General features: G+C 44.5%; 1 protein-coding gene across 4 annotated transcripts; it reads left to right on the forward strand.

Moving 5' to 3' along the window:
* The first annotated feature begins 236 nt into the window (after positions 1 to 236).
* QRICH1 (glutamine rich 1) lies at positions 237 to 24,991 on the forward strand. 4 transcript variants are annotated; one of them, XM_039734286.1, is made up of 12 exons: positions 237 to 356; positions 1,003 to 1,063; positions 4,476 to 4,805; positions 13,058 to 14,074; positions 16,349 to 16,526; positions 17,106 to 17,260; positions 18,015 to 18,129; positions 19,483 to 19,591; positions 19,946 to 20,097; positions 20,800 to 20,890; positions 21,665 to 21,881; positions 22,152 to 24,991. In XM_039734286.1, exons 3-11 carry the CDS (start codon positions 4,497 to 4,499, stop codon positions 21,855 to 21,857), a joined length of 2,319 nt encoding a protein of 772 aa, XP_039590220.1. In that variant the 5' UTR covers positions 237 to 356; positions 1,003 to 1,063; positions 4,476 to 4,496; the 3' UTR covers positions 21,858 to 21,881; positions 22,152 to 24,991. The 4 variants fall into 4 exon arrangements, with proteins under 4 accessions (XP_039590220.1, XP_039590219.1, XP_039590222.1 ...); XM_039734285.1 differs by having other exon boundaries at positions 21,665 to 24,991; XM_039734287.1 differs by lacking the exon at positions 237 to 356 and adding an exon at positions 418 to 572 and having other exon boundaries at positions 21,665 to 22,595.
* The last annotated feature ends 1,109 nt before the right edge of the window (positions 24,992 to 26,100 follow it).

Raw genomic sequence — 26,100 nt, forward strand, 5'->3', positions numbered from 1 at the left:
CCCTGGAGCTGAAACCAGCGCAGGGAGACCCTGCCCAGCCGCACGGGCCACCTTAAGCGGGGCCGGGGCCGGGGAGCCGCGCCGAGCACACGGGCCCGTTAAGGCCGACCCGGCGCGGTGCCGCGGGCCGCTCTCCAGGGCGCCCCCCAGCGGCCGCACCCGCCCCGCCGTGGCCAGGCCCCTTTAAGGCGCGGGGCGGGCCTAGGGGCTGAGCTCTCGCGGGGCTTGGGAGCCGCGCTCTCGCGAGGCTGGGGCAGCGCGCTGATTGGCTGCAGGGGGTTGAATGTAAGATGGCGCCCAGGGAGCTGTGAGGGGAAAAGACTCGGGGCCGAGGCAGCGGCGGCGACAGGGCCGGGGTGAGGCGGGGCCGGGTCGCGCCGCAGCGCAGCCGGGCCGGCGGGCCGGGGTAGTGCGCGGCGCGGGCCCGGCCCGGCCGCCCCGCCGGCAGACAAAGGCGGCGGGAGCGGCCGGGGCACTGCCGGGTCCCCGCGGGCCGGGGAAGCCCCGCGGGCTCCGCGTCCCCGCTCGGGCGGGACGGAGGCTGAGCTGCAGCCGGCGGCCTCAGGGCCTAAGTACGGAGCTTCGCCTCGTCTCGGCCGGTGGCCGGGCGGTCCGCGGCGTTCCCGGCTGTCTCTCGGGGCAGCGCCGGGAGCACCTGCGGCGGGAGGGGCGCGGGGTTGCCTGTGGATGCGATCACTGCTGCTGCTGCCTTGTTCTAAGTTCTGTGCGCCAGTAACTCCGGTGTCACCCACCGTGCCGCGCCTGTCGCCGCACGGCGCTCTGTGACAGATGTGCTCACACAGCCGTTCTCAGTAGCACCAGGCTGAGACAGAAATTGGGCATCTTGCAATTCCTCAGTAGGAGCTGCTAGCTGCGTGGATGATCATCTTTGTTTCCTGATTTTTTTTTTTTTCTTAATGGAATACATATTAAAAATAAAATGACTTAATAAAAAAAGAGGAACTGGGGATGGAAAGGGCTTCTTTGTTCTGTCTTCTCCAGAACGTTACAAGTCTAAGAGCTCAGGACAAGAGCAGCAGAAATACATGCAACATGGTGACTGGTGAGTCCAGATTGTCCACATGCTGCAAGTTGTGTGTGTGTTTTCAGTAACCTCAGTCTAAGTTTTATCAACTAACCGTATGTGCTCACAATCTTGAAAGAATTTCTTGAACTTACTTCTTGAAAAAAATGCAGTTATGCTGCAGAGAGAGGAGTTATCTTCCTTTATTGGAGAAACTTATTGCCTGGATGCTCTTTTTTAAATTTTAAAATGCAATATTAAAAATATGCTGCTGAGATCCAGTGAGGGTGGACGTTTGCAGTTTCCAGTGTGTGTCTGTGGGATAAATGGAATGCACAAATTAGTGTGTTTTAATAACTCAGAGTAGTGACTGCAGCAGCAAGCTGTGTGTGTCACCCTACAAAATCCTGTTGAATGCACCCTAGAGCCTTACAGAGGTTTTCTGCCATAAATGCAGGCTGGTTTAGTTTTAATAAGTAAAATCTCTGGGGATGCAGCACTACATTTCTGAATCTTTCTCTGGACCTGGTACCTGGTCCTGGTGTCTGGACCCTGCTGCACAGGGTCTTGGGAAGTGCAGTTTTGGGTGGTTCAGTGCTTCTGGTTGAATAATCTCCAGCACCCTTAAAACTGATGTGAATGTGGGAGACACTTTTACCTACAGGGTCTGTAACTGCAGCTTAGAGAAAACCTAAGGAAGCTCCTGCTGCTCTTCTGGGGCAGGAACAGCTGCCTGGAGGCATGGTGGGGCTCTGGCCCATGCCTGGCACTTGGAATGCTGCAGGGGCTCAGCTTAGTGGCTCTTAGTAGAGTAACTTCAGGAAAATAGAAAGGAATTTTTTTCATGGTAAAAGAAAGGAAAGAGATTTCTTCTGACATCTTGTGAGAGAGAGAAGATTTACTAGTAGGGGAAGACTGGCCTAGTAGGCTCTTGATTTTGATGCTAACAAGAACTAATTGAAATGGACCAGCTGAGCAGGGTCAAGGATTTGTATTTAAGAAATCAGTGCTTGCTTGGTGGTCAGAAGAGGTTGGTGATTGTTGGTGGTGGATCTCTGCTGCTTATGCTTCTGGGTGTCTTGTGGCTTCTGGTCTCTTACACAGGAGAATGAGGTAGCTTGTGAAAGAAGGATTGGAGTTTCAAAAGTAGAAGTGAGGGCTAACAGCTCCCACTGGGAACAGTGGAGCTGCTGACCTCCTTACTTTCTCCTTTGACAAGATTAACAGAAGGTGGATTCCCTGAGTTGTTACAACATGCTAAAAACCAATGCAGGAGCAGGAAGGGAGCACCTGGGAGAGGTGAGCCCATCCAATTTAGCAGCAGCTGGCTGTCAAAGAGCATCTGTGGCACTTGTGTCTGGGATCCCAGCATGGCATCCTTGGGGCTTGTTCTTCAGAAGAGTCTTCCCTCTCAAAGCTGTATCTGCTAGTGCACCTCGGACATGGAGAATGATGGTTCTCTTCTGAAAGCCTCACTGTGGTATTGAAGTCAAATACTTGAACATTCCAAGTAGAAGACTGGGACAAGTTAATTGCTCACAATCTGTTTTCCAGCCTCAGAGAGTATAACAGAGCATCATGCAGTTAGATGCAAAACACATTTCAGTGTCCCGGCTGTAGGTCTTGTCTGAGTCCTGAGTCCCTGTGGATGCATTAATGTTGTTCTCCCTAGGTTCACCCTGGGCATAGGGTTATCCTGGAAGGGGTTAATAATGTGTGCTGTAGAGGTAGAGTACTCTTGGGTAGCTCCTGAAGAACTGAATAGTCTTACTGGCTCTGTCACCCATAGCTGGCTTGAAAATGTCAGATTGCTGTCTCAGAATGTTTTTTCTGTCCAGATGTGGGCTCTACAGGAGCTTCTGTATGCTGATATTTGCAGAGCTGTTGGATTTGCTATGTGAACTCCATTATTTGGTGTTTTTTGTTAAACATGCTGCATATTTTAATAATATCTTCTACAGAAATCTCATACAGTAACAAATGTATCTTAAAGCCTTCAGAAACCATAGATAGAGCACAAGTTACCTCCTGTGTGTTCCTGTTACCTTTGATATTAGTTTTTTTTCTCTTGTGAGCCTGGTCCAATGCACTAGCCATGAACCTCCATGTAAACAAAAACTGTGTTTGGACTGCTGTCACATAACAGTGAAGAGGGGTTAGTGTTTGCTTCAGCTCTCCCAGGTTTTGGTGATAACTGGCACTGGACTTGTGCAGTGTGCTTGAGTGCCATGAAAGCCTAGAGTTAATTCCCATTTTCACACAGGCAGGCTTTTGCAGCCTTGTGTTCAACCATTGCTCTGTCTCAGTTCTACTTTGTTAAATCATGGTGAAAGGATGCATAAAGCTCTGGTTTTGTACCTGTTCTCTTTAGACCTACAGTCACAATGTACATAGTGATGTCTGTCTGTTTTTCCTCCTTTATGCAGCTTGATCTAGTAGTGCTGAATCACCTCTTCTAGTCCTGCTCTTGTGGTGTTTCACATCTTTTCACAACTGTCTCGCTATCTGGTGATGTTATGGCTCAAATGTATTTATGCTCTATCAAGGCTAATTAGTGCATTAGAAACAGCCAGTATACTGACTGCAAAAACAATTTGTGGGTTTAAACAAGATAAGTCAATAAGAGAAGAATGCTGTCAGAGTGTACCCTCGAGCTGTCTGACGTTCTCAGGTGGTGGTGGTGGTTTTTTCTTTGCTTTCACTTCCGCCCTGATCATCCTAACTTCTTTTTCTGGCCTTCTGTTGTCTTCACACATAGCATGTTTCGTGTTAACCTCTTCCTATGTTAAACTGACATCAAGAACTGATGCTGCAGTTGCCTTTGTCATTTCCAGAGCTCTGTTTCTCAATGTGTGTAGTTCCCAGTTTGAGGAAATGTCTCGATTCCAGCGCTCTCCTTTTGCTTGCTATGCTCAAATCGATGAGGCTGTCCTAGTCCTAACAGCAATGAGCTGAGTGCTGCATCTGTTGCTCTTCTGTTGTGCTTCCCATTAGCTGCCTAGAATAGAACTGCACGGCCTGATAGAACACCCTGCTCAGTTTCCCACCTCTGCGGCTGCGAAGCAGGGCCGCACATATTGATTGCTGAGCCTCTCTCACTAACAGTGCATGCTGCAAACAAATGGAATGTACCACTGGATTTGTCTGGTGCAGGACTTGCCTGGTCTGGGTGAAGCACAGAGCTAGGAGAGTTTACATGTCAGGGAGCTCTGGGAGGAGGAGCCACACCTGGGTATCGTGCAGACTCCCCTGAGCTGCCAAGGGTTAATCTGAGAAATGTGTAGTAGCACAAAATGCCTCATAAAACTAAAGCATCTGTCCCGGGCATCTGGCTGTGCATGTTTGCCAGTTTTCATACAGTACTTGGTATGAGAGATTAGTTACTGGAGTTAAGAATATCCTTCATCAAGGGAGTGCTGTAGTTAAGACTTTTACTTTCTCTTTCCTTAAGGAACCCTGAGGACCTTGCAATATGAATAATTCTCTGGAGAACACCATTTCCTTTGAAGAATACATCCGTGTGAAGGCGCGAACGATCCCCCAGCACAGGATGAAGGAGTTTCTAGACTCCCTTGCTTCCAAGGGGCCAGAAGCTCTCCAGGAGTTTCAGCAGACAGCCACCACCACAATGGTGTATCAGCAGGGTGGCAACTGCATTTACACGGACAGCACAGAGGTGGCTGGGTCTTTGCTTGAACTTGCTTGTCCTGTGACAACCAGTATCCAGCAGCAAACTCAGCCAGAGCAGCAGATACAGGTTCAGCAACCCCAGCAAGTCCAGGTAAGCATCTGAAATCATCTCTGAGTGTATATATGACTTGCCAGTGATGGAGTAGTGTTCAGAGCTGCTCTCTAACCGTAAGTCTCAGACAGGTACTTAAGAGGCAGGGCCAATTAACTTCATTGTTCGTTATAGAACAGCAATATTTCCCTTTCATTTAAGGAATTTGGTAGTAAATTTGCTCTCTTGACTGTGCCTCCCTGGAGCCCTGCTGTAGGAGGAGCATACATAGCAATGGAGTGGTGTCACCTATTGGAGAAACGGTCCACAGTTCTGGCATGTTCACAACTCCAGAAGCCTTGTGCTCTGAAGCTGCTATAAATACCATCCCCCTCTGACTGTCTGCTTGTTCAGGGTGGCTGTGGGATGGAGCTTGCCTTAAGGATTTTTTTTCTTAATAAAATCAATAATCTTTAAATAGTTTCACTTGATCATTCTAAAAGTTGTTCTTGAACTGACTTTTAAGTGCGGGGAAATGCAAGAGAGTCAACTTTAGGATATGAATCAGGGGAAGATACGTTTCTGGAAAGGAATTCTAAAGAATGTATATGTATCAAGGTAGGTTATATGTTTGCACAGTGGAAGGAGTTTATTTTTTTTTTCTTTTTAAGTAGATATTATGTTAGGTATTTTATTAAGTATTCAGTAAGAAAATCCAGTATCAGAGGAAAAAAACAAACCAATTTTATAACTTAGGAAACTGCTTTTGTCCTCAGATTTTGTAGTTTGAAGAGTTCATAGGTGGCAGGGCATTTACTAAAGTTTTTCTATTATGTGTCTCTAAACAGCTGAACTCTGGCTGTGGCTGTAATTCTGATACACTACACTTGAGATATTAATCTTTCTGGTTTCTGTAGCAGAATGTAAAGCTGCAAGCTCTTTTTTTTTTTCCTTTACAATAAGTGAGGGTATGGAGTCACAAATGACTGGAGCTCAGGTAGTGTGTACTTGCTGCAGTGCAATAGACTTGTGTCAACAGCTCACTTGTGTGTTTTTATCCTACAGCAAAGACAAAACTCCTTCACTGCTAACTCGTCTCCAGTTACTCTCTATTGAGTAAATGAATGCTTAACTGGGACTTCTGTAACCTGTTGCCCTACAGTGACTTGTGTTGAAAGGCTTTTGAAGAACAAAAACCTGAAGTCTTTGAGGCATGACTTCTCTGCATGAGGCTATTAAAACTGATCAAGAGTGGTTTGGTTTTGCCAGCTAGTATGTTTTGTGGAAGAAGTTGTTTTTGCAGCAGAAGAGCTAGGAGGGTTGGGGTTTGAGTGCCTCAGCCTTGAAGATATGTAAAGCCCCCAACTGTAAAAGTCAAAAGGAATCTTTTTTTTCCCCTCTCACTCTTGCTGCCTCGTTTCAGAACTACCCAATGTTCAGGCTTGACCCTTGCAAATCTTTTAGTAACAGAGATAGGAAGGGAGGTCATATATCTTATGCTCCAGAGAAAAATAACCTGACCTTCTTGTAAATAAGCATAGAGTTGCTGCCAGAGACTGGTTCCTGATTTTGGAACTGAATGACCTGCACCCTGTATATGAAAAGCTTCTCATGAAAGTTAAGATTGCAGCAACTTCCCTGAAGAATGCTGTCTCCTCTCCTTGTTTTAGAAGTGCCTCTGCTTTTAGATACCTGCTTTCCCATCTGTACAGATCATCATTACTATTTGTATTGCCTACCCTGCTGCTCACTTTAGGTGGCACATTTGGTACTAGATGTGGCTGCAGCTTTTGTGTATCAGCAGTGCAGCTGAACTCGGGTGTATTTGAGTAGCTAGCTCAGAATTATCTTAGTTTTTCTGCGAGAATAGGGTGGAGAAGAATGTCTTTACCCCTTTGCAAGAGTTTTTCTGTCTTTCAGGATTTCTTATTGGAACACAATTTATGTTAAACTCGTGATTTAGGGTTCACTCATCTCTGCACTGTCACTGTGGCAGCAGTGGCAGAGCTCATCTTCTGGATAAAGCTGGATTTTGTTATGACACTGGGGAATGACATTGTTCCACCACAGCAGTGCACCTGGTCCAGGTGGCTCCTGTGCTGAAATACTGCTTGTGTTGTATTATGATGAATTTTGGTCATCTGCTGAAGCCTCTTAGCTTTTGATTAAACTTGTCATCCTGGTGCTTGAATTGGTAATCTGTTTAGTTCTTGCTAATCCAGTTGCAAGTCAGTGGAAGACCCTTTAAATGACTGTGCTTATGTCTGGCAGTGTGACAGTGCTGCTGGGGGTGACTGACAGTATGACCAGTCAGATGACCTCACAGTTGGAAGTGCTGCTGATGATCTTACAATCATGGAGATAGTGCTCAGGTTTCATCCTGGGTTTTACTTGCTGTGAACAGCTAAATACAGAGTGTCACTGCTTGCTGCTTTTATTTATTCTAGAAAAATAAACTTTCTCTTTTAACAAGATGTTGCCTTAAGGCTTTCTTGCCTAAAAGGCTCAATAAAGTCTTACCAAATGTTTATTTTATAGGATGAGTGGATGCAACTGTTGGGTTATGTACAGTGGTCATTGCTACAGTTAAGTGTCCTGCAGCTCCTTCCACACCCAGTGTCACAGGGGTGCCATAAGTGACCTTAAGAAGGAGTTTAGTGTGTCAAGTTGTCATACCTTGTTGTGCCTCAGGGAGTGGCAGGGAAAGTCCCTGGTTTACTTCAGTCACATAAGAGTTTTATCAGCTCTGCTTTTGGTGAGATTGTTGTTTGTTGGTCCTGTGCATAGAGGCCCTGGAATTGATGATGCCAGTGAGGTGTTCAGTGCTGACTTGCTTCCCAAATATGGTGCTTCTGCAGAGGTCAGCAAACCTCTCGTGCCTCTTAACCAAGAAACTTTAACTGAAAGAATATCAGAGGACAGAAAGTATCTTTGCTTATGTTGTGTGTGGAGAAAATCCTCAGTTTCAGCTTCTTATGAACAGTCTGAGGTCTAGGTGGCAATATTTTCTTGGGCAGGGCTTGAGGGGAGGTTGCTACATGTGAGCAAGGTCACAGAAGTGTATGGGGAATGGTTTGTGTAAAATAGCTCTCAGGTAATACTTGTGCCTTTCTAATTGCTCTGTTCCTTTTGTGTTTACTGTTCAGTCTATTCTGTGACTTCAGACCTTTATAGAAGGCTGGACATTGTTAATGATACAGGGCAGGGAGAGATGCCCTTAAATAGCTTAGAAAAAAGTCTTATCTCTGGCTCTGCACAGAATGCATCTTTGCTTCTGATGGATGCACCTTCCTCTTGCCTCTGTACTGGTTCTGAAGTTTAGCTTGGAGGTAGAGTTCCTATTTGCTTATGTTTGGAAAACATGCCAGTATGATTTTAGTGTAGCAGCAGGTATTAATTAGCATTTGCTAGGACTGAGTGGAACAATTCAAAGAATGGTTATAGTCAAGAGTGGTGTTTTTGAGGTAGCATCTGTTTGTATATGGAAGTACTCTCCTGTTGGAGAGGTAAGCTGTTTCTCCTTGGTTCATGTGTTTTAACTGTCTTAGACCTAAATCCCTCCCCAGTGTACAGCTTGACAACATAATCTTGATATTGTAACTGTTTAAACACACCCAAGGCCTAATTTAGCTGTTGGAATTCTCTCTCTGATGTTGATAAATGAGCAGAGGAAAAACCTGGAGTGAGAGCCAGTCTGGCAGTTGTTCTGAAAAGCTGACTCGCACCCTTCCCGTAGACCTTGTTTACTTAGATAGCAAAGCACTTCCTGTAAAGTAGTTAAATAACAAGTTCTGATATTTCCTGCTACTTCACTGATCAGTCTTTTCACTTACACTTTTCATATCTGTTTTGCACTTGCTTGTACACTTTCTGTTATAACTTTAGAAGGAACTCTTTGTTACAGTGTTAGTTTTATTGCTGGACTTTCTTTAGCTTAGGACTTTTGTTGAGGGAACTGTCTTTTAAGTCTTCTGTCCTTAAATTGGGCTAAAAAAACCTGAGATTACTCTTCTCATGCTCTCACCAACTTTTTGCCCAAATATTTCACTTTGTGTGGGAAGTTTGAGATGAACCCCACATTACTTCTGGGGGCATTTGGAGCATACTTCCCGCCGCAAGTTGTCCACCTGCCAAACCTTCTTACCTCTTGTAGGTTTGGAGCTTGTCACTTGGGGTTCCCTCCAGATAAAACTAAGCTGTAAGATGCAGTCTTGTGTTTTGGTGATGTCAGACTTGGCTGGTGGGCAAGACTAGAACTAAATTTTAAATAGTCTTCTGGAAGGTATAGTGTGGACATGTTAGTACATCTCCAGTCTTGCTCTGGAGATCTGCTGTTGGTGTGTACTACTGCTTGTTGGTTTAAATACAGCTTCAGAAACCAAGATCTCTTTGTGAAAAGATGCATTTAAGAGCCTGTCAGGTGCTCTAGGAAAAGCTACATATCAAAAAATCCATGCGGGAAAGAGTTGCTCTGTGTGCTCATTTAGAGTTAGATTTTAGGAAATACTAGATAATCCAGTCAGTCTGCAGATGAAAGAATTCACAAGCAAAGAAAATCTCAGTTGCTTCAGAACTGCTGTTCTGAAACAACTGAGTTTGATTCCTTTTTGGGCAGAGAATCCACACAGGGCAGACATATTATGACTCCTACTTGCAAGTTTGTCTATCAACCGTTAGGAAAAAATGTTTTGGCAACCAGGCTTCAGATGTGCTCGTGGTCCTGGGGTTACTTATTTACTCTTTGCATTTGTTCAGTTCAGCACAGAATATGGTTTTGGGCTTGATGTGACAGAATTCCTTTAAGGGAATTTAGTTCTGCCCTTGTTACGATACAGGGTTGATTTCTAATGTTTTTGGTTTTCTAGGCAGCTAGTACTTGATCCAGCTTCCAGCTACTTTATGGTGCAAAGGCATTTCTCTGTGTCATGGTAGCCTGCTGGGAGGTGATTCTTTCATGCTGTTGGATCCAGACTTTTTGGCAATAAATAATGTTTCAGTGCTGGTAACTTGGTATGTTCCTTTCTTGCACCAGTAACCCAGGAATTGCCAGCATAACATGTTTTTGCTTTAATCTTCAACATAAAATGAAGACTTAAAGGCCTTTGTTGGTCTTGGCCTGTAAATTAAAAAATTTTAAACATTCCCCTTTGTACAGAGTCTTTTATAAAGGCTGTTGCTGCTGCATGTAATTCTTTGTTTCACTTGAGGAAAAGAAGGGCAATGAGGTCAATATAAGAAGCCTCTGGTCTCAGACCGGGTTAAAATCTGTAAATCTGGAATGGATGCTTGTAGCACTCCTGGATACAACCTACTTGAAAATAAGGAGGGATCTGCTCCAAGATACAGTTGTGAAAAATGGATGTGTAATTCACAGGGGAAGCATAATGTGTGGTAGGTAGAGTTCCAATATCTTTTTAAATAGGACCACTCTCTAGTCAGAAGCATGATGTCTGCAGTTTGGAACATGGAGAGCTTCCAGTGATTCTGGAGTTTGACTTCATGTTGTTTGGGTCTGGACTCGTTCTTTGGGTGTTAACAATAGCAGGGTGGACTCTGAAGCAGTGGCAAGACATCCCTCTTGTAGGAGTTAGGATTTAGTCCTAGGGGGGTTTGCAAGGCCTCAGGGTATGACTGCTCATCTGTTCAAAGTGGTGGAAGTTGCTGCTGACTTTGAAACACTGTATGCTCAGGCTCTGAAATGGTTAATGGCTCAAAGCTGTGCCAAGGGAAGTCTGGAGTGGACATTAGGAAGCATTTCTTTACCAAGAGAGTGGCCAAACACTGGAACAGGCTTCCGAGAGGTGGTTGGTGCCCCAAGCCTGTCATTATTTAAGAGGCATTTAGGCAGTGCTGTAATGACATGCTGGAGATTATGGTCAGTCCTGAAGTGGTAATTGGACTCGATCAGTGGAGGTCCCCTCAAACTGAAACAGTCTGTTTACAAGAGCAGAGGGGAGCAAATGCTGTCTTGTTCCATTTGTTTTTAGGCTGCTCCTCTTGCTGACAATGCCTCTTTCTTAAACCAGTTCCATTACCTTTCTAATTGTGCTTATGTGATAAAATTGTTTCAGCACAGAAGGAGACTTTGAATTCTTACTAGTAGCAAAAGAAAAAAAAAAAGGTCTTTCCTTTATGTATGTTACAGCACTCACAGGAAGTGTAATGTGAAATTTTGTATGGATAAAAGGAGGGGGTGCTTTTAAGGTGCTCTCAGTCAACCTGTGTGAATTGTGAAAACACTACAGAAGTACAGGACAAATGACACATTTACCTTTTAACATCATTTTGAATCATAGCAGATAAAGCAAACATTTCTTGTGTGAGACTGAAAATATCAGTGCAATAAAATGTGTAATTTGTTCAGTCTTTGGCTTTGCTTTGCAGGTAATCTTCTGAACAAGGATTTAAATTAATAGTAAAGACCATATTAGTGATTTTTAAAGTTAAGTATTTTGGAGAATTCTTGCCTTAGGGGTATGATTACAACTGGCTTTCTTAAACTGAGCCCTTACCTGGTATCCATGTTTGGGCCTGTTTGCCCAAGGCAGTATTCATGCTCCAGGGCAGAACAATATCAAATAGAACTGAGGAAACATCCCATAGGTGGGTTCATCTTTTTCAACTGAGTGCCTGATCAAATCACTCATTGATGGAGCTTTTTAAACTTTCATGCTGACATAAGGTCACATGCCTCTTGTTACCTTGTAGGAAATTATTATAGAGTCACCACGTCATCTGGATTGCAGTACAGTGCACAGAGTTCCCAGAAGGAACTATACCCTATTCTTCCTGGAAATGAATTAATTCTTAACAGGAGGTGATTTTTAAATCTGGCCTGCCAGTGGGGCATTTTGCTACCCCAGTTTTTTCCTTAGCAACTCTTAATTAGCTGTAAATGGGTCCTTAACATTTTTCAAGACTTCTTAGCAGTGATGATGGGAAGTGAGATTTTGTGCACAGCAGGCCTGCATTGTGGTTCTTTTTGGTATTGTCAGGCTGACTGACTAGTGTGCTGTCTCTGTGCAAATGCTGCATTAGTCTGCCTGAATCCAGGAAGAGAGGTAGAAAAAGGTGAGAGAACTGTGAGTAGGAAGACATTTAGTCGTGCAACTAAAATAAGTCCTTGTTGGCTTCAGAAAGAGGTGTTGAGTAATTAATTGCCTCCCTTAAGATAAAGTGTTAATGAGGCCTAGAGAAACAGATGGTGATGAGTACCTGGAATATTGCTTTTAGGACAAGGCAAATGTAACAAGTTGTCTGTGTCAATGTGAGGAAAAGTGGAGAAGTGTCTGGACAAAGGATGTGAAGCTATTGTGATCTGAAATTTATTCTGGGGGCTACTTTTGGCTGCTGGCTTTCAGTGTGCTGCTGCACTGCTGCTAGGTATTGTGGCAGACCTTGGACAAATGAGCATTAATGTGAGAGGGTGTGATTTTTTTTTCCTCTAAAATAAAAGGAACTGGTTGGGAATCAAGTCAACAGATTTGTCTGTGTTATTCAGCATTGTCTAAGTGTGTGAGCTAAAAAATACAACTGAGTAGTTTGGACAATAAATGGTATTAAATGGAAAAATAAATAATGAAAAAAAGATTGGTTTTAATTATCATTGCCAAAGAAATTCTTTTAGAGTTTACAAAACATGCTGCAGCATAGGCCAGTAATGCATGACAGAGATTGAGGTTGAACTTGCCACATTCTGTGTTGGCACCTGCTTGAGTAGTGTTACTATTAATGATAGGTTTCAAAGTAATATTCCTGTGCTTTATGAGGAAAGAGCCAAGTGCTGGTTTCGACTTACCCATATTTCTTATTGCCTGTCACCAGCAAGTGATCCTGTGGCCATCTTGGGACTGGGGTGGGCAGCAGTAGAACAATCTTTAGAGCATGGTAAGAATGAGACAAGCTCCTGTGATTGTAACGTGAATGACTTTTAAGTCTTGGTATTGCAAGACCTGTGCTAAAGTAACATTTTAGCAATGCAAATAGTTTTGAAGACTCTTGGATTCCAAGGATGGAATCTGTTGGCTTGAGCCCATAGATCTGGGAGGGTGGAGATGTAGCTCACATGCTGTTCTCTGTGCTGAGAGTCATGTGCAATGCTGAGCAAACACATCTACTGCATCACTGTTGTCAACCAGGCACTTATTCTAGAATAACTTGGTTTCATTTTCCTGAAATCTTTACTAATGGATTAATGCATGGACTCAAAAGTGGGCATAAGAGACCTGGGGCATAGATCTTGGGTGACAGACCATCTCTGCTGAATCACTGGTGTTTGCTGATGTCTCACTGGTGGCTTGGTGTCGTTGCAGGTTCAGGTCCAGGTCCAGCAGTCACCACAGCAGGTCTCCGCCCAGCAGCTCTCTCCACAGCTCTCTGTCCATCAGGCTTCGGAGCAGCCAATACAGGTCCAAGTGCAGATCCAAGGCCAGGCACAGCAGCAGGCATCCCAGACAATACAGAGTCAGTCTCTTCAGAGCCCCAGCCCCTCGCAGCTGCAGGCAGCTCAGATCCAAGTGCAGCATGTGCAGACTGCCCAACAGATCCAGGCTGCAGAGCTACAGGAGGAGCACATACAACACCAGCAGATCCAGGCCCAGCTTGTGGCAGGACAGGCCATTACTGGTGGCCAGCAGATCCAGATCCAGACAGTCGGGGCACTGTCACCCCCACCTTCTCAGCAAGGCTCCCCACGGGAGGGAGAGAGGCGGATCAGCTCTGCGAGCGTCCTTCAGCCAGTGAAGAAACGTAAAGTGGATATGCCTATTACTGTATCATATGCTATTTCAGGGCAGCCAGTTGCCACAGTGCTGGCCATTCCTCAGGGCCAGCAGCAAAGTTATGTCTCTTTACGGCCAGACTTGTTAACAGTGGACAGTGCCCACCTGTACAGTGCCACTGGGACCATTACTAGCCCCACTGGAGAGACGTGGACCATCCCTGTTTACTCCGCTCAGCCGCGTGGTGACCTTCAGCAGCAAAACATAACCCACATTGCCATCCCTCAGGAGGCCTACAATGCCGTCCACGTCAGTGGCTCGCCCACAACACTGGCTACAGTGAAGCTGGAAGATGACAAGGATAAGATGGTGGGAAGTACTTCAGTAGTGAAGAACTCTCATGAGGAAGTGGTGCAGACTCTTGCTAATTCGATCTTTCCAGCACAGTTTATGAATGGCAACATCCACATTCCAGTGGCAGTGCAGGCTGTGGCAGGGACATACCAGAATACAGCACAGACGGTGCACATATGGGACCCACAGCAGCAGCAGCAGCAGCCCACACCCCAAGAGCAGGGGCAGCAGCAGCAGCTACAAGTCACTTGCTCAGTAAGTTAAAACTGCCTTTTGGTCTCAGTTGGTGATTAACAACTTACAAATGTTTTGGAGAGGGAGCATGCCAGCAGACAGCTGGTGTCTGGGAAGCAGAGATGCATCTGTCCCAGAAGCCTGAATGTGACACAAGGCACTTGGCTCCTGATGGGTATAAGACTTTCATGTGATAATGTTGGTACATAGTTGTAGGATTCAAAACACTCCAAAAGAAAGTACAGTCTTGATCTTAGTGTTAAAAATTAATAGATACATACTGATTGCCAGACTCTTCATAGTGGGTATTCTGAGATCTGCAGTATTTTCCTGAGCTGTTCCAGGGGTTGCAGTGGTCAGGCAGGGATAATTGCAGCCAAATAAGGTGTGCTAATATGTACTAGTCATGATCAGTTACTTTGTGTTATGTTGCACATGGGAGTCCACAGCAGTTCCCGTGCCGGGTAAACGGAAGTTATGAGCAAACTCCTGGATCAAGTGTACTTTAGGGTACGTAAGGTATTTAAAATAAAATACCCTAAATACATAGACAGTTCTAGGAGGAATGTACTCTCTCTCTAGGGGGGGCAGTAAAGCTACTACAGGTGAACATCATGCTTTTGGGAGTTGACCCTCTCAAAACTGTGAAACTGAGAAATAATTTGCCTGCCTGCCCTGTGCTGTCCTCTGGCATTGTGCTTCTAGGGGATCTGGGCAAGTTGCAGCAATTTTTCTCTATTTGTGAAAAATACAAGTTTGTTAAGAAGCATCTGCCAGTTCAGTAGATTCACATCAGCCTGTGTCCAGCCTTCACACTGGACAAAGGTGTCTGTGAGGTTAGGGCAGAAGACTGTCCCTTGGATTGGGCTGATGGAGGGAGTTGGCTCTGGAAAGCTTTCAGCTCTCTGGAGAGTAATGTGGCAGCACTCTGGAGGAGAGCAGAGGCTCAGTCCTGGCTCCTACAAAGACAAGGTGTCAGTTCACCCTTGGACTTGTGAAGGCAGAGAGGCTTTGCTCCACAACTTAGTCTCCATCTGCCTTGATTAAAGCTGGGCCTTTTCAGTCAGTCTCTGTTAGATGCTGAAGCTGCAGGGGCTAATAAGCAAAAAGCTAATAAAAGCTGATGCAGAGAATAAAAAGCCAGCCAGAGGGGGTTGGAAGGCTCCAGTCTGAGCTCTTGCAGACTTTGGCTCTTAAGCCTTTGGTTTTTTATACTAAGTAAGGTACAGGTATTTAAAGTCTCTGTGCTGTTTTCCTATGCCACGATCTCTAGTACTGTCAGAGCAACTTCCACTAATATTGGCACTTAGCAGTATCAAAGGAAAAGCTGCTTTTTGGAGTAGCTCTTAGGAAGGAAAAAGCAAAACTGTTTTGGTACAAGAATTGCTATTTCTGTAACATTCAGGGTACCAGTGAGAGTTTGACTAAGGTCTGTAAAGCTGTTAATTGAGATAGCTATGAGGCTCTGGCATAGAATTGAAAACCTGTAGCAAAGAATGCAGAGTGAGTGCAGCTGAAGGGCTTGCTGTAGGTTTTAGATTGGTGCTATTTGTTGCCTGACAATAAGTTTCAGTTTGAGATTGAAATTCTTGGTGACCTAAGGTCCCATTGCAAAGTAAATTTCCAAAGGGTCTGGAGATGCCTTAGGTCTATAATAAGTAATGCAGTCACTCTTCACACAATAGTAGCTACTTCCCATTATTAATATTTGGTATTTTGAGAGCATTGCATTGAAATTGAATTGATGTTTTGATGCTGTGTTCTAGTCTTACTGCTTTATACCTTTTACAAGTGAATTAATCTTATTTATCACTTATGCTAAGAACAGAACGTCTTTATTCTGTGTGCCTGTTATGTACTACTTGAAGAATAGATTCTGGATAGGGAGGGATGCCAGTGGTGTATGGCATGTGATTGCACCCAGGACCTTCCTTAGGGCAGTCTAGGGTGTCGAGCAGCAGTGAATAAAGCTGGTGGCACCTTCCTGTTCAGGGGCTGGTGGTCTCTGTGGGCTGCTCTTGTAGTGAGATGCACTTCAGTGGTGATTCAGAGTGACAAGTGAACTGAAGATAGATCTGTCCATTCAAACTGAAAGAGTTTTTGGAGTGTTGAATATTCTTTTGTGAGCAGCAATTCAGGTTGGACAGCAAAAGTTGCATTCCTTGGATTAATTTCTTGTTGGGAGTGTTTCAGAAGGTTGATATCCTGGGGCTACAGGTATTGTGGGATTCTTGGGTGTTGTCCAGCTGTTGCATGTTGAAGTGTGTATATAAACTGAAGGGTTTTCTTTCACAGGCTCAAACTGTTCAGGTTGCTGAAGTTGAACCACAGCCGCAGCCACAGACTTCACCTGAACTTCTACTTCCAAACTCTCTGAAGCCAGAAGAAGGTCTTGAAGTGTGGAAAAGCTGGGCACAGACCAAGAATGCAGAGCTGGAAAAAGAAGCCCAAAATAGACTAGCACCTATTGGAAGTAGGTGTCATTGAAAATATGCCCATTGTTTCCTTTCAAGTAGGATCAGGAATGACTAAAATGTTACATGTGTACTGCTCTGGAAAAGCCTTTTGTTTAATCAGTGATTGTTCCTAAATTTAAATATTAATTTACTCTGCAGCACTAATTATTGTGTATTCCCACTGCCACAGGACATGTATTAACTCTGCTGAGCCCCCTTGAGCACCTGGGCTGATAGCAGTAGAAAAGGACACTGCATGGCTGTGGTGCATGGACAAACTGTCTGTCCAAGCTGGTAGAACAGTCATGGAGTTGCTGTTTTCCTGTTGCTGCAGGGCAGCATTTCACTGGGGACATGGTGAAAGAAGGCAATAGTCATGCATTTGGTAGGGCAGAGCATCTTCCTATCAAACTCTTGCCTGTTTTATCTTTTAGTATTTCTGACAGCCTAAGATCTGGATTTATTTCAACTTGCTTTAGTGTACTGGGAGAATGAGGTAGTGCTGGACCTGCCAGATAGAATGGAGATGTGGGAAATCTTTCCTGAAATAATATGGCTTTATGACTTAAATAATAAGCTTTGTTTTGTTTTTCCAGGGCGTCAGCTGCTGAGGTTCCAGGAAGATCTCATCTCTTCAGCTGTGGCTGAGCTGAATTATGGTCTGTGCTTAATGACACGAGAAGCTCGGAATGGTGATGGTGAACCCTATGATCCAGATGTGCTCTACTATATCTTCCTGTGTATTCAGAAGGTAGGATGGGACAGCTCTATGTGCTGCAGAACTGTCCCTGTTGTCAGCATGTGTAGGGGGATTCCTGGTTATAAAAATAGAGACTGTGGCTTCTATTAAGCTTACCAACAATTTTATAAGGAAAAGTCTTTTTGCTTAAAAAACTTTGAAAACATCAGATGACTTGTCTGTCCTTAGTGCAAGCAATGCTTTAGTCTATGGGTTAACTTTATGAATAACTGGGTTCAGTATCACAGTAAAAATAATAAATCCATTTAGCTTTTTTCATTGAGAGGAGACTTGGATGATGTTTAAAGAAGTTGTCAATGTCAAGACTTAAATTTAGTTGAAGCTTTAACAGGCAAGAACTTAGCTTTAGGTGCTATGGGAAGTATGAGCTTCCTGGAAGCACTGCAGGAACAGAGCTATACTTGGACAGGGAAATTGAGCATCCTTGTTGTTAACCTGAAAAAGTAGTGTCCACTAGTCATGTGAAATAACTAGAAGTGAGCACACCTGAAATCAAAGGTGAAATCCATTCAGCTTTACTTTTTAAGGTAGTTTTTCCTTTTTCTGTCTTGGCATTGCCATGGTAGTAATGGAGATTAGCTACCCTGTATTCGCCTTGGTGTGAGAGTACTCACTCTTTAAGTAAATGGTATTCAGTGCTGTGCTGTAAAATGCTCAGCTGAGGATGTGGGCCCTTAGGATGATGTCTGGTCTGAGGAACACACTTGCTCCCACTGTACTGGCCTGTGTTGTGCATCTCTTGCAGTATCTCTTTGAAAATGGCCGAGTGGATGACATCTTCTCAGATCTCTACTATATTCGGTTCACTGAATGGCTGCATGAAGTTCTTAAGGACATACAGCCCCGTGTTTCACCTCTTGGTAAGGGCTATTGTTTAAGAACTTTAAAACTTTCCAGAGTTTGGAATGTTTAAACTGAACCTGCAGCAGCAGTGTAGTCTGAATAGAAACCCTTTTAAAGTATGTAACATCCCTAGGCTAGCTAATGCTGGTCAGGGAGAAAAATGTTATGTTTGCAGTGAATGCTGGGGCTACTGCAGGTGTCAGGCTCTAGCCCTGACTGTCATTGAGCATTATTTGTCTGTCACTTGTCACCAATCAGAAGGCACATTGTGGGGACTTTGTAGTGTCATGAGATTGGCTTACTTGGCAGCCAGCTGATCCTTGATTTGAATCAGGTTTCCTAATCTGAAGTGGTAATACATCCTGCCTTTAATATGTATTGTTTCTTTGGGAGATAATACAGCACTGTCATAGTGCCATGTAGCCAGATGGATTCTGTCTGCAGAAGCAACTGAATGTCAAAGGAAAAAACCAATGAGTGAATCAAGCCTCCAGTGCTGCAGTCAGTTGTAGCTCAACCTTATGTTTAGGAGATGATGGCAACAGGGATGGGGGAAGCAGTTCCAGAAGAGACGAATTTTGACAGAGAACTGTATGAGAACTAGATAAAAATTGCATTTTCAGAACATGGAAACCTGGTTTCTCATGGCTTCATTCCCTTTGATATGTTTGGACATGAGTGAAGAAGTTATTCTTATGTTCAGTAATTCAGTGAAGTAGCTGATGTTACAGGCTAGGGGCTAAGTGGCACCATGAGTTTTGGAATCCTTTTGTTTTGTGAATCCTCAGTCAAACAGTCTGGCTGTTTGATCAGTGCTTTGACATTCCACAAGCCCCAGAGTTCATACTGCTGTCTGTTTTTCTGTTTATCTGTGTATTTAGAGTGTAGTATTTTTCTTCTACGCAAAGGGGAAAAAAAATCTGAGAATCAAAGGATTACTCATGTGTCCAAATACATCACTTGGCACTGTGTGCTCCCTGAAGCTGTGCACAGGGCCAAGAACTGATTTGTTACAGTGGCCTGCCTGCTCTCACATATTATTGGATTAAGAGCATCTGCACTGGAGTCAAGCCAATAATTAAAAGCTGTTTAAGTGCATATTCTTTCCTCTATGGGCTGGGATGTATAGGCATGTTGCACAAGCATACTCTCCACAATTAGAGGTTGATGGATATGTACAAGTGTTTCCTGACTGTACCTGCTCTTTAAAAAGTTATTTGCAGAGCACTGAATCTTGACATTAGTGAGAATCTCCTCTTTCTCCTTCTGTTAAGATTTATATGCTCTCCAGTACTTACAGACTGTAAAATGCTGCCTGTGCTCATGTTGTGTCTGTCCCCTGGCATGATGCTGACTTCTGATTATTGCAGGTTACATCCTCTCCAGTCATGTAACAGAAGAGATGCTGTGGGAGTGTAAGCAGCTTGGAGCTCACTCCCCTTCCACCTTGCTCACTACACTGATGTTTTTTAATACAAAGTAAGTACTCAGGTCTTAGGGAATCTTGGGGAATAAAAGAAGTTCAGAGACCTTAATTGGATTGTTGTGAAACTGCTGCACTGCATAGAGCAAAACCATGAGTTTCAAATGGTTGCACACAGAGCCCACTTGTAGCTTCATCAGACAAAGAAGATGCAGTATAACAAGGAAGTGAGCTAGCAGAGGGCAGACTGAACCTGTGGTTTTTTTATGCTTTGCTGCTGGTAGAGTCCTTAACCCAGTGGTTGATTTGAGCTTCAGCCTGCTCATGATGACTAAAGATGACTACCTTGCTGTTGTGACTATGTCCCTTGCTTGCCTCTGAATGTCCTGTGCTGTGTTCTTGCTGCTCAGATACTTCCTGTTGAAAACAGTAGACCAGCACATGAAGCTGGCCTTCTCCAAGGTGCTGAGGCAGACCAAGAAGAACCCGTCTAATCCCAAGGATAAAAGCACGAGTATCCGCTACATGAAGGCTCCAGGCATGCACCAGACAGGACAGAAAGGTAGTGTCTAGGGGGTTTATTTGCTAGTGTTTTACTTACTTGGGCTTGAAGAAGTGGATGAAGCTGGAGATGTTTTCAGGTAGGGAATCCAAGGCTCTGCCAGTTACCTGTAGCCTGGCAGTCTGTGTTCTCCATGCATCCTCTCCAAGAGAGGATAGTACCTTCTAATCATAGCCCTGGGGACATACCTTACCTGAGGCATGTGGGTCTCATCAGGAACTAAGGATAATTTTTTTGTTACTTTTGTTTGTTTGTTTGTTTGTTTTTATGGGCAAAGAGACTATTGGGTGTAAATGCTTATGAAGAGATGGAGAAAATTCTTTGGGAGGGCTTCTCTTACCTTGATTCATGTGAACTCATAAGAATTCCTATGTAAGTACAATCTATCCTCTTAAAAGCACAGGATGCAACTGAGGCTTTGCAGTCTCAGTAGTGAGATTTCCCTTATTTTGCACACTGGTAGAGGACAAATGGAAAGAAGGATATGGATGGGTTGTGATCTTCAATAGCCTGAGGATACAGCAAGCTGTGCTTAATGCTCTAAGCATTTATAGCCAGGTGCCTCTGCCCTGGAACAGCCATATGTCTCTTGCCAGCTCTTGTACAGTGACAAGGTGCTGCAGTGCAGAGGCTCTAAGGTACTGCTTGGTGTGCTGTGCTTATACAGAGTGTCTGACAGACTTCTGGGGGGCTGGTTTGTAGTTACAGATGACATGTATGCAGAGCAGACCGAGAATCCAGAGAACCCCCTGAGGTGTCCGATAAAGCTCTATGACTTCTACCTCTTCAAATGGTGAGAGCTCTCATCTGTGTGTGTGGTGCTTGTCTGCTGTGACTGGGGAGCTGCACCCTGTGCCTGGCCTAGTTTTCAGTGCTGTGTGATAGCACTGACACAATTTCTCTATTTCCATAAATTTACTTAAATGGAGAAGGGGTGCCTATGTGAGAGAGTGGGATTAACTCTGATGGCATGTAAATTGAATTTTTGGGGTATTTAAGAGACAAATCCTGATTTGTGAACTGGCTGCTCTTAATCTTGGACATTTACTGTGTTGACATGAACTTGTTCTTCTGCTTGTGATTTGCAAGTCATCTGGAAGCATCCACTACTGAAGGTAGGATTAGAGTCCTATTCAGACCAGCTTCTGAAAAAAAATAAGGACTTGCTATGGAGATTGGAGGGTGCCTCAGAGGACTCGTCTCTAAATTATGATGATTCTGTAATTTAATATAATGGTTCATCTACACAGATGGATCTGCAGGTAGCCTGAATGTGAAAATACTCCATCCTTTCTTCACTCTGAAGGACCCCTAAAGCCATGTGTGTGTTATGGTTACCAGTGTGAAATAAAAACTACTTTGCTGTAGTCCTCACCATGGGTTTTTAACCTTGGCATGTCCTAAAACTTTGGAATGAATGTTGCCCCTAGATGTATCTCTGTACCTTCCATGTGTTATCAGCCAGATATCACTGTCAGGATTTGTGAAGCCTGGGGTGAGGACAGTGGTGGTGTCTCTCTTCCAGGACATTTTGTTAGTCTGGTTATTTCTGATCTTCCTCACACAGCCCCCAGAGTGTGAAAGGCCGGAATGACACATTTTACTTGACACCGGAGCCAGTGGTGGCCCCCAACAGCCCTATCTGGTATTCCATCCAGCCGATCAGCAGAGAGCAGATGGAGCAGATGCTCACCCGGATCCTGGTCATCCGAGAGATTCAGGAAGCTCTTGCGGTGGCTAATGCCAGCACCATGCACTAAGGCATCCTTCGTGGCTCAGATGGGGTGGGCAGGGTGATGGGGGAGGGACAAGCAAAGAGAAATTGTACAGACTTTTACACTAAAGGAGATGCCTAAGTTTTTGGTTTTTTATTGGTGTAGTTATGAAGCCCTTTTAGGCTTCTTCTCTTTAAAAGAATCTAAAGGAAAACCTACCCATTGTGTATCCTACCCAACACACCAAACTGTTGGAACCATTGGAGGCTGCATATCCCCTGCGAGCTGGGAGCTGTGGAAAGCTGCTGGTTGACTCTGGGTTTTTTTTTTATGATGTAGAAAACATGAACTACAGGATTGGCCTGGTTGGCTGGGGCCTCTGTCTCCTTGGAGCACGTGCAGCCTAGAGGGCACAGAATGATGGATGGACCTGCTCAGCCAGTGGAGGAGAGGCAGGCATCTTCTTTTCTTGTGCTTGGACGTTAATTTGCTGTTATCTTGGAAGAAAGAGGAGAGAGTGAACTGCAATTATGATTTATACAAAAAAAAAAAACCAAACCAACAATTTCTATTCAGACCTTTAAGTGACATTTTTAGATGTTAAAAGTACAAACTTTACCACACTCTTCTTTTTTGGCCTAACATTGAGGCCTTAAAGCTTGAGGCTTCTGTGCCTGATGGAATTCTTGTAACATACACTTGTGTATCATATAAAGATACCACCCTGTTTCTCTTATGTATTCTTACTCTAGTTGTTTATTAAGAATGACGAGCACGTCTTTTCAACATGCCATTGAACAATGTGTCTTTATTTGGGGAAGAGTGAGCTGTGAGGGTGGGGGGGTCATTATACAAGGATCAGTATGCAAACTGGTTGTTTTCATCCCTGTTCATGCTTTCCAGCTCAACTCTGCTGGATTTCTTTCACCCCTACAACTTATGAAGGTAGAAGGGCATACACTTCTGTTGAAGGACCTGAATGTCTGCTTGCTGATGGAAGCTCAGTGCCAGGCTAGGAACATGGGATCTGTGAGACCAGATCAGACTGTCCTAATGCTCTGTGGCTTTACCCCTAGGCAAATCCCCCTCTTTCCACCTTTTCAAATGCATCACAACAACAGCATGATGGAGGGGTAGTGGAGAGAAAAGACCTTCCAGGAGCAGCATATGGCTTACTCCTGCTGTTTAACAGCCTTTTCACAGTTTTTAACACAGCTGTGTAGCTTTTGGCATTGTTCATGATCATAATCCCCAGCCCTGTAGCCTTGCCTTGCTGCATCTGAAATGGTTGCTGTATTTTATATCATTAACAAATAGTCTGTTCTTTTGAAGCCAGCAGGTAGCCAACTGTGCTTGAAATGGGAGATCACTTGCCAGGCTTGTTACTTGTGCCACCAGCTTCTTGGATGCAGAGAAATTACTCTGCTTCTTGAACTTGTCTTCCCTGCTTCTCCACCTCATGTCCCTTCCCTGTTCCAAAATACACAGATAAATACTTAGATATATATTAAGTAAAAGAACTTAAACTTGTGTACAGGCAAGCAACTTTCCTGAAGCCTCTGTTGTCCAGCACCTATTTGTATTGAGAAGGAAGGTCTGCCCTCTCTGTTGGTTGTGCAAGAGTGTAAATTGATGAGAGTAGCCAGTGTTCCCTGTCTTTGTGCTTGTGAGCAGTGTTGAGGTGTGCAGCTTAGAGAGACTTCCCAAGCCCCTGATGCTTCACATTGATGTTGGTGTTCCTGAGAAAGCAGGAGTGCTTGAGTTGGTGTCAATATGAGCAGTTTGTTCCCTCTACAGGGCTCTGTGCTCAAGTAGGTGTGTGCAGAGGTGAAGTAGCAATGCACTGTTGTTTTGTTTTAGACTCTTAGCTCAGTGTCTGCCCTCAGAACTAGGCCAGAGGAAGGCAGCCTGGGATCACTGCCCAGACCCCAGTGGGTGAGCTGGGAAGATGGTGCTTAGGGTGGGTGCACTGCTGGCAGCAAGTACTGTGACCTCAGTTTGTCTGCTGGGAGCCAGCAGTTGCCCCGTTGCAGGGTGGCTCTGGGGATCACCAGTACTGCTTCAGCTGTCAGAAACCTCTAATCCTTTCACCATGTCATAGTGACTGGCATGTCCATCTTTGGTCCTGTTTTAAGTCTTTGAAGACATGGATGGGGCAGGCTCCACTATTCCAAGCAGTTGCATGTGCCTGCTGCACAGGGTGTGCCCAACAGGCATGCAGAGAGTGGCTTTCCCTTTCTTTTGGGCAGTTTGTCCCATCATCAGAGCAGAGTTGGAAAGCCTGCTGCCTTGGCTGCCTCCATCAGAAATACAGTGGATATTAAACAATCTGCCAGATACACACTGTACCAGTTGTTTTACTGGGCAGCCTTGAGAGTCAGCTCTTAACACTACACATTGACAGGAACTTCAGCTGAGCTTTCTGGGGAAACAAAATTCCATGTTACCTTAAAATTCTAGATTGTGCACTTTCCTTACTACTCTTAACTGCAAGATGATCTCAAGTCTTTTTAGGGGGAAGAGTTCTCCTTGGAGGATACTGATTAAGAACAGGGAAACTAGGCACATGGTGAGCTGTGGAGATCTCCTGATGATTGATGGACTGGAGCATTTCCATTTCTTTCTCATTGTCCTCATGTACATAGGAGGGGATCTGCTGATGCAGAAGTGGACTGCTGCACTGTTCTGTACTGTCTCATCAGAATGTCCACTGTGTTCACTTCATTCCCTATTTTTAGAGACAATCGATATACTGTGACTTAAGGATTATTTTCCTGGATCTGGCTTCTAGTCTGTCCCTCTGGAGCTAGTTTAAAAGGTACAGTATTTCTAGAATATAAATACTATGTTCTTTGATAGTGAAGAACATGATCTGCTCCCTTGTAGGGGCTCGTAGGAAGACGTGCACAGAGTAGCACAGAAGATTGCTGTGGCTTAGGGTTGCTGTCCACATTCTGGGAAATGTTCCCAGTCAAACATGTAAAATAGCTTTTTAACACTTTCCTATAACCAGCTTGACTGCTGCTTTAAGGGCATTCCCCCTTGGCTCTGAGAGTGCCAAACTGCTTGTACTGCTCTTGTATGCGTGTATATATTGACAGGAACTCTCTGTGCCCTATGCCTTGTACGAGACAGGCTCAGAATGCATCAATCTCTAAATAAATAAGCTGAGAAGTCAAGCTAGAGACCGTGTGTTCTTGATTTTGAGCTGTGCCCATCTTGTCACTGTGGTATGAAAGGAACCACAGAAAGCAGAGACTGACTGACTGTTGTAAAGCACCTCACATTCTGACATGAGACTCATGTATTGTCCAAGCTCTTGACATTTAACAGTGTTGCTTTCTTAAGGAAACTTGTAGCCTCTTACGTATGTCCACAGCACCATCAGATTTTCATTGGCCTTCAAGAGGTCAAGCATTTTCTCTTTAAGTGGTAATGGCTGAAGCAGCGGAGACCAGACTAGAGAGTGGTTCTTCACTCCTGTCTAAAGCAGTTTATAAAGGGAGTGGTCTAAGAACTTCATAGGGCTCTCACCTATTGGCTGCCTCTCCCCAGAGGTCTGGACTGCAGAGGGGTCACAAGATCTGAAGTAGTTCCTGAACTGTTCTGTCTTGGACAATACAAAAATACTTAATCTGATTTCTAAATAAGAATCTTCTTCTGGACTGTTGCTGCTAGGGCAGAAATTAAGACAGTCTTGTTCTCAGCTGCTGGTGTCTGCCTTGGCATACATAGAAGGGATGAGGCCTCGAATACTCCTTGCTGTGATAAGAGCAGATCCAGAAATGGTAGAAAAGAGCCCCCTGAGTGTACAGGGGGTGGAGGATTGCTGGTACTGTAGTTGCTCATCCTCTTGCTAGATTGAGGGCTGCTGCACACTGAATCGACTGTACAGCTGTCCAGCCAAACCACATTCTTACACAAGTTTAATACTGACTGACTTGGAGTTAGTGCTTGGACTGCTAAATCACTGTTAAAGTGGGATATCAACTGTCTTCCACCCTATATGGGGCTTTTCTCCCCATCTTATTGCTGGAGCTGCTCTTCTCAAACATTACAGGGAATGCACCTTATCCTGATGATTCAGCCTCTTCTATTTCATTGATGCCAATGCTTGGAAAAGAGCCCTTCTCTGCTTATACCTCTTCCTACCTTAAGGAACATCTCAATTCTTCCAGAAGTCTTGCTGACACACTTCCCCAAATCTCCGAAGCGATTGCTGTGTCCCTACTTGTCGGTTTCCTTTGCTGTGTGGCTGAAGCTCTGCTCTTAGCACTGCAGTCACGTT

This window comes from Passer montanus, unplaced genomic scaffold (assembly GCF_014805655.1).
Source record: "Passer montanus isolate IOZ18808 unplaced genomic scaffold, ASM1480565v1 scaffold9, whole genome shotgun sequence".
In the NCBI taxonomy this organism is placed as follows: Eukaryota; Metazoa; Chordata; class Aves; order Passeriformes; family Passeridae; genus Passer; species Passer montanus.